The sequence below is a fragment of the Colius striatus genome, chromosome Z (assembly GCF_028858725.1).
Source record: "Colius striatus isolate bColStr4 chromosome Z, bColStr4.1.hap1, whole genome shotgun sequence".
Lineage (NCBI taxonomy): Eukaryota > Metazoa > Chordata > Aves > Coliiformes > Coliidae > Colius > Colius striatus.
The window spans coordinates 52,128,933-52,144,501 of NC_084790.1; the positions used below are offsets into that span (position 1 = coordinate 52,128,933).

At 38.9% G+C, this 15,569-nt stretch overlaps 1 protein-coding gene across 2 annotated transcripts in view; it reads left to right on the top strand.

The window, feature by feature from the left end:
• DOCK8 (dedicator of cytokinesis 8) overlaps positions 1 to 15,569 on the top strand; it is an 87,774-nt gene that overhangs the window by 21,242 nt on the left and 50,963 nt on the right. For both annotated transcript variants that reach the window (XM_062017786.1, XM_062017785.1), the window contains 11 exons: positions 1,908 to 1,979; positions 5,242 to 5,365; positions 5,582 to 5,794; positions 6,311 to 6,396; positions 6,894 to 6,960; positions 7,213 to 7,362; positions 7,958 to 8,038; positions 8,842 to 9,001; positions 9,515 to 9,654; positions 9,887 to 9,980; positions 11,239 to 11,401. In XM_062017786.1, coding sequence (XP_061873770.1) covers positions 1,908 to 1,979; positions 5,242 to 5,365; positions 5,582 to 5,794; positions 6,311 to 6,396; positions 6,894 to 6,960; positions 7,213 to 7,362; positions 7,958 to 8,038; positions 8,842 to 9,001; positions 9,515 to 9,654; positions 9,887 to 9,980; positions 11,239 to 11,401 — 1,350 coding nt within the window. The remainder of the gene's footprint in view (positions 1 to 1,907; positions 1,980 to 5,241; positions 5,366 to 5,581; positions 5,795 to 6,310; positions 6,397 to 6,893; positions 6,961 to 7,212; positions 7,363 to 7,957; positions 8,039 to 8,841; positions 9,002 to 9,514; positions 9,655 to 9,886; positions 9,981 to 11,238; positions 11,402 to 15,569) is intronic.

A 15,569-nucleotide genomic window follows, 5' to 3' on the forward strand; every position in this document is an offset into this window, starting at 1 on the left:
CAGTTTAGCCCCAAAGTTTCTATGTCTGTAACTGTGAAATATGTTTAGGATGGAGGACTCACTCCTTCCATTATATTCAGGGGACATAGTCATATTCTCTGCTCTGCTGACCCTGAACGCTGAAGGGACAAATAGGCTTAGCTTACGGTGTCCTGGCTCATAGGGTAGATATGCATCCCTCTCTGTTCCCACGCAAGCCTGCTCTAGTTTATACCAGCCAGCTATGTAAACTAGAGCGTTATACAACAGTGGTATATATTGGCTGTTTTCTGGCCAACATACCAAATGCAATGAGGAACCACAGTTTATCTGATTTTTGCCAGCTGCTGACTAGCTGAGAACCCTTCTTTCTAAGCAAGATTGCAGCCTGAGAGTTGCTTCTTGGCCCAGTGCATCTCTTGGGAAGTTCAGGAGAGCAAAAGCAATAAAGACAAGGCACCATGATAGATCACCTGAGAACTCTTTCAATCACACAGCTCCTAGGGGACTTTGCACAAGAGATGGTTTTCATTTGAGGTTACTCATAGAAAATGTTCCAATCTTTATCAAGAATTCTTGTTTTCCCGTAGACTGAGGAAAAGAGAGTGGGATACAGTGAATGTTTTGGTGCTTGAAGTTTCCAATTTTTAAGTAAAAAATAAGATTTAAAAGACAAGTTGATCATTTCTCTCCTATTTCCAAGGTTCTTACTGCAAGCTTCTCAGTATGCCTGTTGTTTACAACAGTATTATCTATTTGTTTTTCACGGAGAACATATAAACCCATGCTGTATAATCAGGCCCATTTTTCATAACAGTGATATTAAGGGTTTTGTAAGGAGTTGCTGGCAAAGCTCAGATAGTCAATACCAACAAGTTTTCAGCAGTGCTGACAGCAGGAAGCAGATACTACCAAACTGAGTTAATGTGCTGCCTGCTTGCAAATATATATCCCACCTGAACCAGGTGCAAGAAGTGACAGTGTCCTGTGTCAGTCTACCAGTGACAAGGGCACATAGCAGTCTGGTATTGGCCAAGGCTTCATCCTGCCATTCACACATGAACCAAAATCAGTTGTTACCTTGTCTTGATAACTTGATTGTACATTTATTAAGAGTTCTGGGTGGCGAGCGCTAAAAGGTGTCATAACTTTCACCCATTCATGCATTGCATGTGTATCCTACTCTTTTACAGACTAGGACTGGAGGATATAACAAATGGTTTTGTCACAGATTACTAACTTTTTTTAGAATAGAGGTAGAGTAATTATGCTACAGTGTCATGATGACTAATTCATAGATTTAGCTTATAATATTTCAGCTGCAATCAGTATCCAGTCTATCAGGCAGCTCTGATAACCCCCTGTATTAAATGAGACTTATTTGAAAATTGGTACATTAAATTGTAACATATTCTTAAATCTTAAAGTTTTATTATGCTATCTGATTAAAAGCTTAGGGTCCCTTTTTAGAATTTTCTTCAGTTCTATGGGAATGAGCAAACGACACCAAAAGAATGTAAGAGACCATATGTCTGCAAGAGTCCAGGAGCTGAGGCCTCTGGAAAAGCGTCTGTGTATGTTAGAGACTTGTTATCAACCAGTTTGAAAATCACTAAGATGGGTACCTAGTATAATTTCTTCTATTTTGCTGTATTTTATGACAACATTGTTCTTATATTTGTAATGTATAGTTGACAAATGATTACATCTGTTCAGCATGTTTGTTAATTCATAAACACAGTAACAAAAGCCTGCATCAGAGAATTCATGCAGTGCACAGAATTCTTTAAACATCAGACAATACTTTACCAGTTAACTAAATATGCAGGGGAGAACTAGTAGAAAGCCCATTATCTGAGTAGCATGTTTAGATAAATTTCTTTATCCTTAAGGTATGACTCAGGTACTACATGTTGCTTTTTCCACAGGGTTGAACTGGACTCACATGTCAGAGATTGTGTTCAGACATATATTCGGGAGTGGCTGATTGTGAATCGAAAGTAAGCTATACACAAGTAAATAAAATAGAAAATACCTTGCATCTTATTTGTCAGAGAGGAGATGTATGCTGTTGTAAGTAATCCTAAAGAATTATGACTTGAATCAATGATGACAAGAGTTGACTTTCAGTAGGATAGATAACTGTATTGTTTTGTGGACTATAGCTAAATATTGTTGCATCTGTTTCTTGACTATCAGACACTCTGGAAATTAATTGGGATGAAATTAACTGTCTGTAATGGTGATGTATCTAAATCAGGAATGCTACTGCTATTTGGTCGCACTAAAATGAAAGATTACAGGGACAAATATTACATTTGTTTGCTCTTCATTTTCCCCTTCATGCCCTGAAAATTCAACATGATCTGATTTCTAATGGTGTCTGAAAATGAAATGCAGTGCAAGTAGTAAAAAAAAAGGAAGACTATAGGCTTTCTCAGCAGTGACTGTATTCATGGGATTATTAGTGTAACATTCAACTTTACTATTTTACATCAGGAAGTGATTTCTTCATTTGGGGACAGTGTGATTCAACAAACAGAATTGGACCAGTAGTCTTAATTTCTTTTCCTTTTATAATTTCACTTAATTCCATTTCATGTATTAAATGTGAGGGGAAGTCTCAGTCAGCGCTTTCTGGGCACAGCTGTCTGTCCCCACTCTCAGTAGTATGCACTGGTATGTACTGTGCCAGTGGAGCTCACCTTCTTCCCCCTCACTCCATCCTGTTCTTCAGAAGGAGGAGGTTTTTGGAGCTCTGCTTTTGTGCAGCATTTCCTGTTCATCCTGCACTCATGCCTTGTTCACGAGAGGCAGTGGTAGCAGCTGATGGTAGAGTACTGGCACACTGGCTGCCATTTTGTTGTGCCCCTTTGCCCTGCACTTGCTACTTTGTTTTTCTGATATGATGTATTTCAGTGTTCAGTGTGTTGTTAACTGCTGGTGGTGGTAAAGGAATTGCATTCTTTGTTTGTGCAGCTTATGGAGGGACAGAGAGGCTGCTGAGGGTTATTAAGAAACTTCCTCCTGGGGTGCTGATGAACTTGATTGAGTTCTCAGAACCATTCCACAGCAAGTCACTAAAAATAAACTACTGGGTTTTGCAGGCTGTCCACCTGCACTTCTCAGAGCAAAGGCACTAGCTCTTTCACAGTGTTGCTCTGAGAATGCTGTAAAGACCCAGCATGCAGCTTTGTCTGTGCAGAGGTAGGGAGAGAACCATAAACTAGATGAGGTGAAAAATAGAGTGTACTTGTAAAAATGTGAACAGAGATGTAGAAATACATATGTGAGAAAATTTGTCATGTGCTTTACTATTTCATTCATTCATTCAGGTAAGGCAAATTTGCATTCAGAAACTTTATTGAGCAGTTGAGCCTGTGGTACACATGATGAAGGGCCCTGTCAGCGACTTGAGCTTTGGTGGCTGTGGCTAACAAAGCAAGCAAGTTATTAAAAATTGCAAATAATAAGACAGTGTAAAAGATGCTGCAGCATCACATAAGCCAGTGATAGATTGTTATTGGGATCTCATGTTGTGCTTGGACACTATTCTCAAGACAGATATGAGAGAAAGAAAAGACATCAAGAGAGAAGAGAGAAAAAGTAGTTGTAGAAAGCTTTCTGTTGTTTTGAGGAAGGCTGGAAAAACTGTAGTTGTCTACTTGGGAGACAGAGATTCATAGGATGGGTTGCTGAATATGTGGTCTGGTGAGCTACAGATGAAAGGTGTGTGTAAATGTCTTTCACCCATTTTTGCATATGAAGATTCAGGAGAGATCAAAGAGTCTTCAGTGAGTGGCATGAGCAGAGGTGGAGAAGCATGTGGCAGAGACGCTGGACGCAGATGAGGAGTCAATGTATTTTTGCCAGAGGCTCAGTGGGAGGCTTGTTCCAGTTTCCCCTTCCAGTTGCCTTTTATTCCTTTTCCTCAACCCATTTTCCTAACTCAGTATGTGGCCTTTAAACTGACATGTGTGCTAGAAGCAGGGTTTACATCTTAGTGAGACGGAATTCCTGCCATGCTTTTCAAAACAAATAACCAAATAAATTTTACAGGACTATTTTAGGACAAAGGCACCTCTAGGGTAGCTTGTACATCCCAGGGAAAGTGTGATCTCCATTAATCATTTGTTTACCAACAGAGGTAGTGAAAACAGAATCAACAAAACCTCTTTTGGGTGCTGAAATGTCTTAAAGTAAACTCATGCAGAATTTCTGTCTTTCATTCTGGATGATTAAGGCATTTCCAAAACAAGGTCACATCCAAGGAGAGTTAGGATTACCTCTTTTATGACTTCAGTTTTCATTTGCAGTATTAAAATGCAAATAATTAAAATTAAAACACATCAGAGCATATAATTCAGTTACTCCCAACATGTAATAAAAAGATGTCTCCCTGATCAATAACTGCATATTGTGAAATCTTTATGAAGGTACTCAGATGTTTGGACATTGCTGTGAGAGTGTTACAGAAATAAAAATGGATGAAGCATGATACTGTAGCCAAGGAGGCTAACTGCAAAAAAGGCCATGACAGGATTTAGCAAATTTCTTAATGTCATGAAAGAAATAGAGCTCTGGATGTGTCTAGTATCTTTTTTCAGGGTAACTGCTGATTTTTTCCATCTGCCACAAAAATGTAAGTTGAAATTGGTACCTTGCTGCAAAATATTGGGAAGTTGCCAGCACAGAGGCTTACACAGTGCTCTAGCAATAGCTCTCTTCAAAAACAAGCACTGTTTGAAAGGTGTAGATTGTTGTATGTGACTAACTTGGGATACCAGCTAGGTTCAGGACAAGAGCTGTAAGCACCCTGACATATAATCACAGGAGCAAAGAGCTAACCAAGAGATAAGCAACCCCGATCCATGTTCTCAAGGTCACTGAAATAATGACCCTATGTGATGAGTAGCTCAGAGCAGAATGTGTACCAGCTCACGGTCTAATGGAAAGTACTATGAATATTTCTTCCTTTTCAGATCGTTCTTGATACGTATGTGTTGTGAGCTTGTGTGGAGTTGTTTCTGGTAATGGGGAAGGGGCTGTAATGATCGCTCCTGTAAGAAGTTGTGGTGGTGTGATAAAACAATGAAATGTTGTCAAATGTTGTATTTTTGCATAAAAGCTGTGCTATGCTGCTCTTTTGCACAACAACAATGTTTCCAATTGCTCTTTTTTCTTTTAGTTTGTCTTTTCTGTTTTATTTACCCTTAACTCCTCCCTGCGCTGTCCTCACTTGCTTGGGCTTATCTGTGACAGGAACCAAGGGTATTCAGATATTTGCAGCCTGAAAAACAAAGGATCCAGAAAAGATTTTCACAAGACTCTTCAAAAACAAACATTTGAATCAGAGACATTGGATTCCAGTGATGCAAGCTTTCAGGTACATTTACTTCTCTTTGGGAAACAATGAAATTTAGCAACTTTCCTCAAAGGAAGTGTCCTAGGATCACTGTAATGGTGTCAAGCGGAGAGCTGTGCTTGCCATTGCACCTCCAGACACCTCAAGGCAGAGATGGCATTAAGACCCTGTTCACCAGATGTTTCGTGACCCAACAGTGTCCAAGCCATAGCCTGCCATCTTGTTGTTTTCCAACAGGCAGGGCCCCGGCACATCGACGTGCTCCCTGAGGAGGCCTCAAGGACAATCCTCACCTCCTCTGACTTCGACCTGCGCAGCCTGCAGCCGGACCGCCGCCTGGAGAACCTGCTGTGGCACGTCAGTGCTGAGGAATTTGAGAGACAGAATGAGGAGGCACGGCGAACCAACCGGCATGCTGAGCTTCTCGCTCTCTACCCTGCTGTAGATGATGTGAGTTTGGCAGTTGATTGGCCCACAAGCCTTCCTGAGCCATCTATCTCGGCATGTTTAAAGTAAAAAAAAAGGGTCTGAGGCCTGGATACACATATCCCTTGGGTAATAACGTGGTGAAGGCACATCACCATGGGCTCCTGTCAGCTATCTTGAACATTCACTCAGGGAGCTGTACTTGGAGTCATGGTGTTGCCTCAGGCTTTGTTATACCCTTCTCAGCGTGGGTCAAGCAGTATGCTGGTGACACAGTTGAGTCAGGGTGTTACACTTCACTGTAATGCCTTCTTGCAAGCTGGTAGAGTAAATATTCAGTGTTAATGCTAGATGGGAGTCAGAAGTATAAATATTCAGAAATATAAATCAGTTATTTTTCATCTCTGATGAGGTGAAATGCCCACTGACTGGGAGAAGATGTTAGTCTGTAGCAGTGGTTCAATTACTGTCACATAAAGGTTTTATGTAAGTATGTAAATTTACAGAATGCATATGACTAGAATAACTGTTTAATGATAGGAAGATGCAGTGGAGATACGGCCAGTGCCAGATCGCCCAAAGGAACATCTAGGCCACAGAATTTTGGTGAAGTTGCAGTCTCTGAAGTAAGTATCCTTCACAGGCCTCACTCCCCATTTCTCTGCTGCCAACTCTGCTGCATCACGGCAGATGTCCTGTTCAGCAGGACACGCTGTTTGCACGCCTACTTAGTCTTTTTTTAATGTGACAGAGGACTTTTTCTATCCATCATTACACATATTGCAAACAAGCTAGATTGGTCTCTGTATATGCTACTGGACTTAATAAATTTAAAAAAGTATTATTGTTTTTTTCCTGATATCTGAGACCACCCTTCTGGCAAATTTAGAGCATATATTGCATGCAATTTACTTCTCTTCTTTTCCTCTTGAAATCATCTAATAAAACACTGTAATAAAAAAATCCTCCAGGCTTTGAGAGAGCAGAGATCTGGAACTAAACGCTTCTCCTAATTTTCTAGTGGAAATGGAAGTCAAAATATAACCCTTTCATTTTTTTTTTCTTATTATACAGTCGTAAGAGTGCAGTATTAATCAACATCCTGTGTGTCTTTCCTTAATAGGTTTGATATAGAGATTGAGCCTTTGTTTGCATGCATAGCCCTCTATGATATAAAAGAAAGAAAAAAGGTAAGTGTGTATGCAGTATACATGTTCAATTAGCTTGAGGCATTATCTCTGGAGTAGTAATTTAGGAAAACTTACAAAAAATTTTCTACTTTCTCACACATGCAGTGTGATCTAGGATTATTTTCTTATTATTCAGTCAGTCACATGCTTGTAATTGTTTATTTGGTAGTCTAGTTGCTAGTTTTGGCTTATTTTAATAAAATTTGATGCCTTTTTGCTTCGCAATAAATTTTAATTCTTTTTCTTTTCAAGATCTCAGAAAATTTTCATTGTGACCTCAACTCTGATTCATTAAGAGGATTCTTGCGTTCTCATACACCCTCCATCGACTTATCTACTCAGGCAAGATCAGCAGTATTTTCTGTCACTTATCCCTCTTCGGATATATACCTAGTAATAAAGGTATGTCACAGTGCTACTACAATGCCATTCTTCCTGTTCCTCGCTGTGTCTATTGTCTGAGTTTGTGGAGCTGAGAAGCATGAGCTGAGATGATTTCTCCTCATTTTTAACACAACATGTGCAGACGTCTGCTGGTATATCTCACTCCCAAGCTAAGAAGTTCTGCTGATCGCCTCTGTTATAGTTCTGCTAAGTTCATACAATTTCCTGCCTCTGACTTAGGGGAATTTAAAGTAATATAGCCATTTAAAAAAATATATAGTTACATTCTGTGGAGGTTTTTTGGCTTTGATTTAGTATACTATGGGTTATTTTGATTATTTAATTCTGAAACTGAATTAGCCTGGACAACTTTATTTGGAATGTGTTAATTTTCCCGATTTCAGGGAAAATGCGGTAGTACCTGACTGACTTTTTTAACAAATCAGATGGAAAACTAGGAGAAGGTTTAGTGTCAGTTACTCTATAAAGACAGCTTTAAGAATTCTATATTGTGCATTTAAGCAGGGTCTTTTTTCATTGCTAGGGAGGAAACATGTCACTCTTTGGGTAATATTTTATATCTGTGAATGTCTTATTTTACTGCATTTTGTAGATAGAAAAAGTACTTCAGCAAGGAGAAATTGGAGACTGTGCAGAACCCTACATGGTTCTTAAAGAAAGTGAGGCTGGCAAGGTAAGTAAATAATGATAACGAGTGTTTAAATAAAAAAAAAAAAAAAGCATGCCCAAGGGAAAAAGAGAAAGAGCAGACCCTTTGGAATAGGATAGAATCCCAAGCACATTGGGGAGGAAGTCAGTCAGTGCATCCATGGTGCAAGCAGTCTGATTGGTGTCTGTGATGGATATGAAGAAGTCATGAGAGGGCAAGGTGCACTTTTATTATTGATCCCTTTGGAAATCAATACTGACAAAGCCTTGAGTCATGAAGCAGATAGGGATGAACAAAGGAAATGACAATTGAATGTGGAGTTAGCAGAAATATTTGTACTTCAGAGACATGTTATTGATTTGGAGGGGTAAGCAACCTGTTGTAGTGTGTACATGAGCAGTTTAGTGCTGTTATGCACAAATGTTCAGGTCAACTCATGGTCATTTACCTCCCTGGAGCACACTGACAAAGTTTGCTGGACACATCTCTCACCTTTACAATATTGCTTCCAGCAGAATATTATTTCTGTATCCAATGGAGTAAAACTGCGATAATTCTGTGGTGATTGTTCATGCTGGGCTTGAAAGTCACTGCAAAAAAGATCTGTATTCTCCTATTCTGTAATGAAAATTAACTAATGGAAAAAAGAAGAAGTGAATGTAGAAATCAAAACAGTTGTGAGCCTGACAGTGAGGTAGCAATAAAACACAAGACATAAGAAGGGAAGTAATTTACTGAACTGTAAATATGTAATTTCCATTTTTGATCTATAGTAGCATTAAAATAACTGATTGCTTTTTAAACAGTCATTATTTTCTTTGTTCTAGACAAAAGAAAAGATTGAAAAACTGAAAGCCCAAGCTGAATCCTTTTGTCAGCGGTTGGGGAAATACAGAATGCCCTTTGCGTGGATTCCCATAAGCCTAACTAATTTCTTCAACATTTCAACACTTGAACGAGAAATATCTGAGGCTGAAGGTTTAAACGGTAGTTGTCCAACTTCTGTAACTAATGCAAAGAGGTTCTTTGGTAGGACTGTGCATAGGAAACAATGGCATTTGCTCTGGCATCAAGAGTGAACTACAGGTTCAGTCATATCATCTCAACCTTCTTTTTCAGTACTACGAACCCTTACAACTTAATATACTCACTATTCCATCTCTTCATATTTATTTTTATGTATACTAAAGATTATTGCATATTTGAGGCCCAGTTTTTCTTGAACATTGGCTTTGTAGAAGTAAAAATGCCTTTCTAAACTTGTGCTCTGCTGCAGATACAATGTCACTTCACAACGTGTGTCCTGGCATTCTGCTATTTCATGTAGTTTGAAATGGAAGTAATAGAATGTTTTGAGTATTCTCTCTATCTTCTGATGTTGTTCTCTCTAACTTCTGGGAAGTGGTGGATTTCTAGTGTATCCTGGATATCTAGTGTGTCCTGATCGTCTTTGTACTGAAGCAACACAAAGCAGGTTGTTTCATTTAATTCCCTTTGAAGGTAAAGGACTCGCTAGTGACAAGAGGGCAACAATGCTACAGGCGAGAAGACTTTCTGAGAGAAGTCTTAGCTCAGAGGACAACTATCCAGTATCAAACTTCAAAACGATCCCACTGACTCTGACCACCTTCTTTAAACAGGTACTGGATGCTCATTACTTCTGATTGCTGCAGACATTTGTCACCTATGTAATGTGAACTCTATTGGGAAAAGTTAGCACTGATGTTTGTGTGGGAACAGAAGATAACTGCTGTCAAGTAAGCAGTAATACACTTGCTTTGCATGCTTCAAGGGCGTGGTTCACTCAGAAGCCTTTCTTAGTGTTATGCAGTATTGTTATAAAGGTACTGATTATTGTCTTTCTCCTGGTAGGAGGGAGACAGGCTCAGTGATGAAGATCTCTTCAAATTTTTAGCTGATTTCAAAAGATCATCTTCCCTGCAGAGAAGAATTAAGACTTTACCAGGTACATAGTTCATTTTGGATGGAAAAAGATCTACATACTTTTGTCACTTAAATTTTCTGTAAATCCCATCTCCAAAACATAACTAACTTGGGTTTAAAGTTTATGATATGTGCTGTTGTGGAACTTCCTGGATTCTCAATGTCTAGCTGAGCACAGATGCTTTTGAGAGTTTTTTTCTGTATGAGTATGGAGATTTATATTTAGCTTGATATTCTAAAATGATTGCTTTACTCCCTAATTTACAGTGTATCTACTGGATGTCTTTTGTTATTATTCAAACTATTGGAAGACAGTGCTTTAAAGCAAATTTCTAAGATCCTTGCTGTTTTCCTGCAACGTTTTTAAATGGATCATATTTTACAGAGGGAAATTGAAACATGCACACATCATCTTATTTGGGCATTTGGGTCAGAGTTAGTTAAAAAAGTCCAGAAGCAGAGGTAGGGTTGGGCTACAGTCAAAAACCTGACCAGATGTTGGTTTTCGGTTTTTATTTTTCTTTTTGTATAAATTACAGCTCAAGCTTTTCTGGGTTGTAAGGGAACCTTAAAAACTACGAACTGAGTGCAAAGCTGTTTTGCCTTTTTAGCTGATTGCCGGAAATGATGTCTGAGTTCCCCAAACAGCTTTCACTTATCACAATAGAGAATTTAAATTGAAAGTCTAGTTACACTTGGGTAAACATTACCAGTGTTAACTGTTTAACTGCTCACCACAGCAAGCCTGACTTTGCTGGTGGATGGTGTCTGCTCTAGCAGAAATTAATCATAGCAGAATCTGACTGGGAATAGCGAGAGAGAACATTGATAGACAGCAGCGCTTTTATTTTTTGTTTGTTTCCCAGACAAATTTTGTCTTACTTGTGTGTAATATATACTAAGAATATCACCCAGCATATAATATTCCTGCCTTCTTTTCTTTTTCTTTGAAATTGCACAGGGTAGACAGAAAGAGCAATATATTCACCTGATTGTGTAGGGTTGTGTGTAAGTCACTTCCTGTGTGTCTTTTTACACCTATGCTTTCATTCTTATGCAGCCTTTCAAGCCAAAGATCCAGTTATTTCTGCACTATTGCTAAATAACCTCACCTATTGTTTTCCTTTTTTAACTTATTATAGGTTGGTTATTTTTTTATATTTTTAGGGAGATTTTATGATCTAGGTGAACCTGCTTCTGCAGGGGGGTTGATCAAGATGATCTCTAAAAGTCCCTTCCAACCCCTACCATTCTATGATTCTATGATTTTTTTTTTAAAGGAACACTTAAACTAGAGATTTCTCCAGCTCCAGAAAACCTTGGTTTTTGCCTGACACCAGAATTACTGCCAGTGAAGCCATTTCCAGAAAACCGTAGTCGTCCTCACAAAGAGATTTTGGAATTCCCAATCAGAGAAGTTTATGTTCCACATACCATTTATAGGTAAGAAATAACATATTTTTAAATTTCTTAAGACTCATTTTCAAAAATAATTGTGATTTAGGGTTGTTTTTGGAAATAGAAAATAAAATATTTTTAAACATTAAAGACTATGCATCAGGCTGACAGTTGAATCTTACTATCTAGTAAAAGAGAAAATGCCTGCAAGATATTATATAGTGTATTTATTAATCTAATTATGCTTAAAAAAAAATCTAAAATGCCCAAAAAAACCCCGATCAGCTCTCATTGGCTTTAGTACTTATATATGTATGTATCTTTCCTCTTCTGTGGTTTTTTTTTTCCAGTAGACCTTACCGTGTTCTTAACAGTTCGGGCAAATGTTTGTGCTGGGTGGTTTCTACCATTGAGTCACCAGCACTTCTGAAGAAGTAATGTGTTGCTCTGTGTACTTTTTCAACACAAACAAGAACTCTAGGCTATGTCATTTCTTTTCTCAAATCTGTTCCATTCTGGTTGTTTCAAGAAGAGCAAAGTAATCTGTAGCATGCAACTGAGCAATTCCCATAATTTCTTAGTGTCTCACACTTTTCAGCACCAGCATGTTAAAACTCAGTTATGTTATGAGACTTCAGTTTTCATCTTGTATCAAAGATAGAAGTTAATGGGTTTCTTTGTTTTTGTTTTTTTTTTTTCCCACATCCTAGGGGTTTTATGCAGATGTTTTGATAGGAGAAACAGGTTTTACACAATTGAAAGTGCAAATGTAAATGAACTTGAATAATGATGCCTTTTTTAAAAAAAGGTAAAAATAAGTCCAAATTTTAACTTTTCTATTCTTTTTCTGGCCCAAATAAGGAGTAGCAGGTGTCAACCAGCCTCCTAGTGTCTAAAGGTCTGCTTCTGAAAATGAAAAGCATGAGCAAGCACTGTGCTGCTAAGCTAGAAAGAGAGTTGAGTCTGCACAGAATAATCTCTCTTTAATTCCCATCAAAGTAAACTTCTGCAGCCAGACATCATGAATATCAAAGCCACCAATGCTGAAAATTAACTTGTCCATCTCCTGAAGCATGCTTGGGTGTCTCCAGACTATCCTTCAGTTGCTAGAGTGGCTGTATTAAGCACATTCACCCACGTTAGAAGAAATGCTTGCCATAGTCCAAAAGCTAGTGTCTTTGAGCAAGAGTTCACAGCCAGCACGCTTAATCTCTTCCAACTTTTGGGGCTTGGTTTTGATTTTCATCCTAAGTAAAAGTTGTGGTAACAAAACAAAGCAGAATCTGTTCAGTCTAACTTGTAATAATGAAGATATGATATGTAAAGAATAGTTGCCTTAATTAATCTCTACCTTAATTAATCAACGGTGATGACACAGGTGACATACCATAAGCAGTGTTATGCTGTAGACTGTATTAGTTAATACCATAAAAAAAAACCTAGAGAGAGATAGATACACTGAGGAAATTGTGGGGAAAAAAAATGCACAAATGCTAGGTTATGTTTCAACTAGCTTATGTCAACAAACATGTTTGGAGCAAGAAAGGGGAGTTGCCAACTGAAATTGCTAGTGAACTCCAGCAGTATTTCCCCAGAGCATGGGATGAGAAAACTCTGCAAACATTACAAAATAGCAGTCTGAAAGTTGGTGGGGTCCAGGAAGTAACACTTGGCATTTGTGCAGTGCCCCTGAGAGCACCTCCTTCTTGCACAGCCCAGAATCAGCTAGCCACATCTGAGATGCTTTTGCCACACAATCTTGCCAGTGCTTCATGTGGTGAGCAAAAGCATAGTTAGGGAATGCAGGCTAATGTATTTAGAATCATAGAGTCCTATACTTTGGAGAAGACTTTAAGATCATGGAAACTAATCATAATCATTAACTTCCCAGTCCACTCGTGTCCCTGAGTACCTCATCTACACATCTTCTAAACATCTCAAGGAATGATGACTCAACCATCTCCCTGGGCAGCCCATTCCAGTGCTTGACATCCTTTTGGAAAATAATATTTTCCTATAAACCTCCCCTGGTGCAACTTGAGACTGTTCTCACTTGTCCTATTGCTTGTTACCTGAGACAAAGGACTGATCCCCACCTCACCAAAACCACTGTAAAGCAAGTGATCGTATTTCCTCTCAACCTCTTTTTCTCCAGTCTAAATAACCCCACCTCCCTCAGCCAGTCCTTGTAAGTCTTATCTTCCAGGCTTCTCATCAGTTTTGTTACCCATTTCTGAACACACTCCAGCACCTCAATGTCTCTCTTGTATCGAGAAGCCCAAAACTGAACACACTAGTTGAGATGTAGCCTCAGCAGTACAGGAGACACAGTCACTTTCCTGGAGCTGCTGGGCACACTATTTCTGATACAAGCCATGATGCCATTGGCCTTCAGGGCCACCTAGGCACACTGCTGGGTCATGTTCAGCTGACTGTTAATTAACACCACCAGGTCCTTTTCCACCAGGCAGCTTTCCAGTCACTCTGCCTGTAGCCTGTAGCATTGTATGAAATGCTCTTACTGGCGTAATAATACCTTTGCATAAGTCCAGAAAAATACTAGTGAAACATCTGACATCAGTTTGTCACCTGAACATATAAAAGATATGCAGATATTTTGCTTACTTGTGTTGTGGTTTTTTGCTAGTGTAAGATATTTCAGAGGAGATCTTCTTTTATTTGAAAAAAAAAAAGCTTTTTCCTTTGTGATAGGAGAAGCAGAGTCTCTTGTTACAGTCTTTGAACTTAGCTCTTGCTAGTTTTTATGCTGATGTAATGTCATTATTTTGAATGATACTATTTCTGATTTATGCCCGAGAGATCAAGGAGCCCACTTTCTTTGTGCACTGTGAAATCAAGCACTTCTTTTTGATGTGTACCTACAATTCTTTAGTAAAAATAGTTCCCCGAAAATGTCAAAACATTACAGATTTTATTTCTTTCAATATCCTTCTGTTTTTAATAGGGAAAAATATATAAAGCATGTTTATAATTTTATTTTTTATTTAAAGATAAATGAAAATTATCCTGCTTACTGCCACAATGAAAAGTTGATGCTGTGAATGTGGGATTTGTCCCCTTGGTTCAGCAGTAAGCCAGCTTAACCAGGTATAGAAAGGCCTGTCTTTCATAGGAGAAGCACCTAACACTGGGAATTTTTGGACTGAAGGGGAAAAAAACACCCCTCTGTTTTGCTGTTTTGTTTCATTTAACTGCAAACCATTCAACACTATGCTCAGGCTTGCTGTAGCCTGCAGCATGAGCTGGAGACCTACTGCTTGATGGTAATCATTTAGCACCAACCATGTCTAGTTCTGAGCAAGGAAAGGCTATCAATGGATAATGCCATTATTGCCATCACAGCATTATATACTCCTTTCTACCTCTCTGTCCACGAGATCTGGAGAGATCATATCAGCCCTGTGTGTATCCTACAGGCCATTGCTCTAGTTTTGTGACAGCTGGAGATGCTACAGCACTTCTAACTTCTTTGTAAGGGTAAACAAAGTGAAGATTAGTGTTGCACTGTTGTAGACAGGTAAAGGAAACAGCTTAAGCTGGCTACTACAGTTTGAGGCAGCGATATGTATCCTGATTTGTTCTACTCCTGATTTCATCCCAGGCAGTGGCGTATGCTTTGATCTTGCATGAATGTCTGAAGAAAAATGAAGCTACTCTGGTCACTAATACTGCCCCTTATTAGGTAGTAGAGTGAGGAATATTGTCCTCTTGCAACAGGGGTCTTAGAACCAAAACACTCCTTTCTAAGCCTCCAGTCAGGACACCGTGCTTCCTACTAAAACCGTTTGTCTTCATTTTGCTGGAATGAAAGTGCTCCAGTGACTTCATCCTAGAATTGTGCTGGGTTACTGGTAGTAGTACGTAGGGTAAAAACAGGTTCCTTCTTTAGTTTAGATCTCCAGGGCAATTAGAGAGAAAACACCTCGGTTTTCTCACTTGAGTTTTTGTTTCCCTCTTGCTTGATAAGTGGTTACTTTGAGGTATACAATTTAGAGAAGAGGCATCACTCTGGAGCAGTGCAGTTTGTCAGTGTAGCTTCCAGCCTCCCAGGTCAGGATGAGGGAGTGTGTAAATGCGTCAGTGAGACAATTGAAATCCGGGTTCCACTTGTTGACTTCTAGCTGCATGCACTTGAATCCTATGTCATTCATTAAGGTTTTTAAGCGTTTTCAAATGAAAACTTAGAAGTACA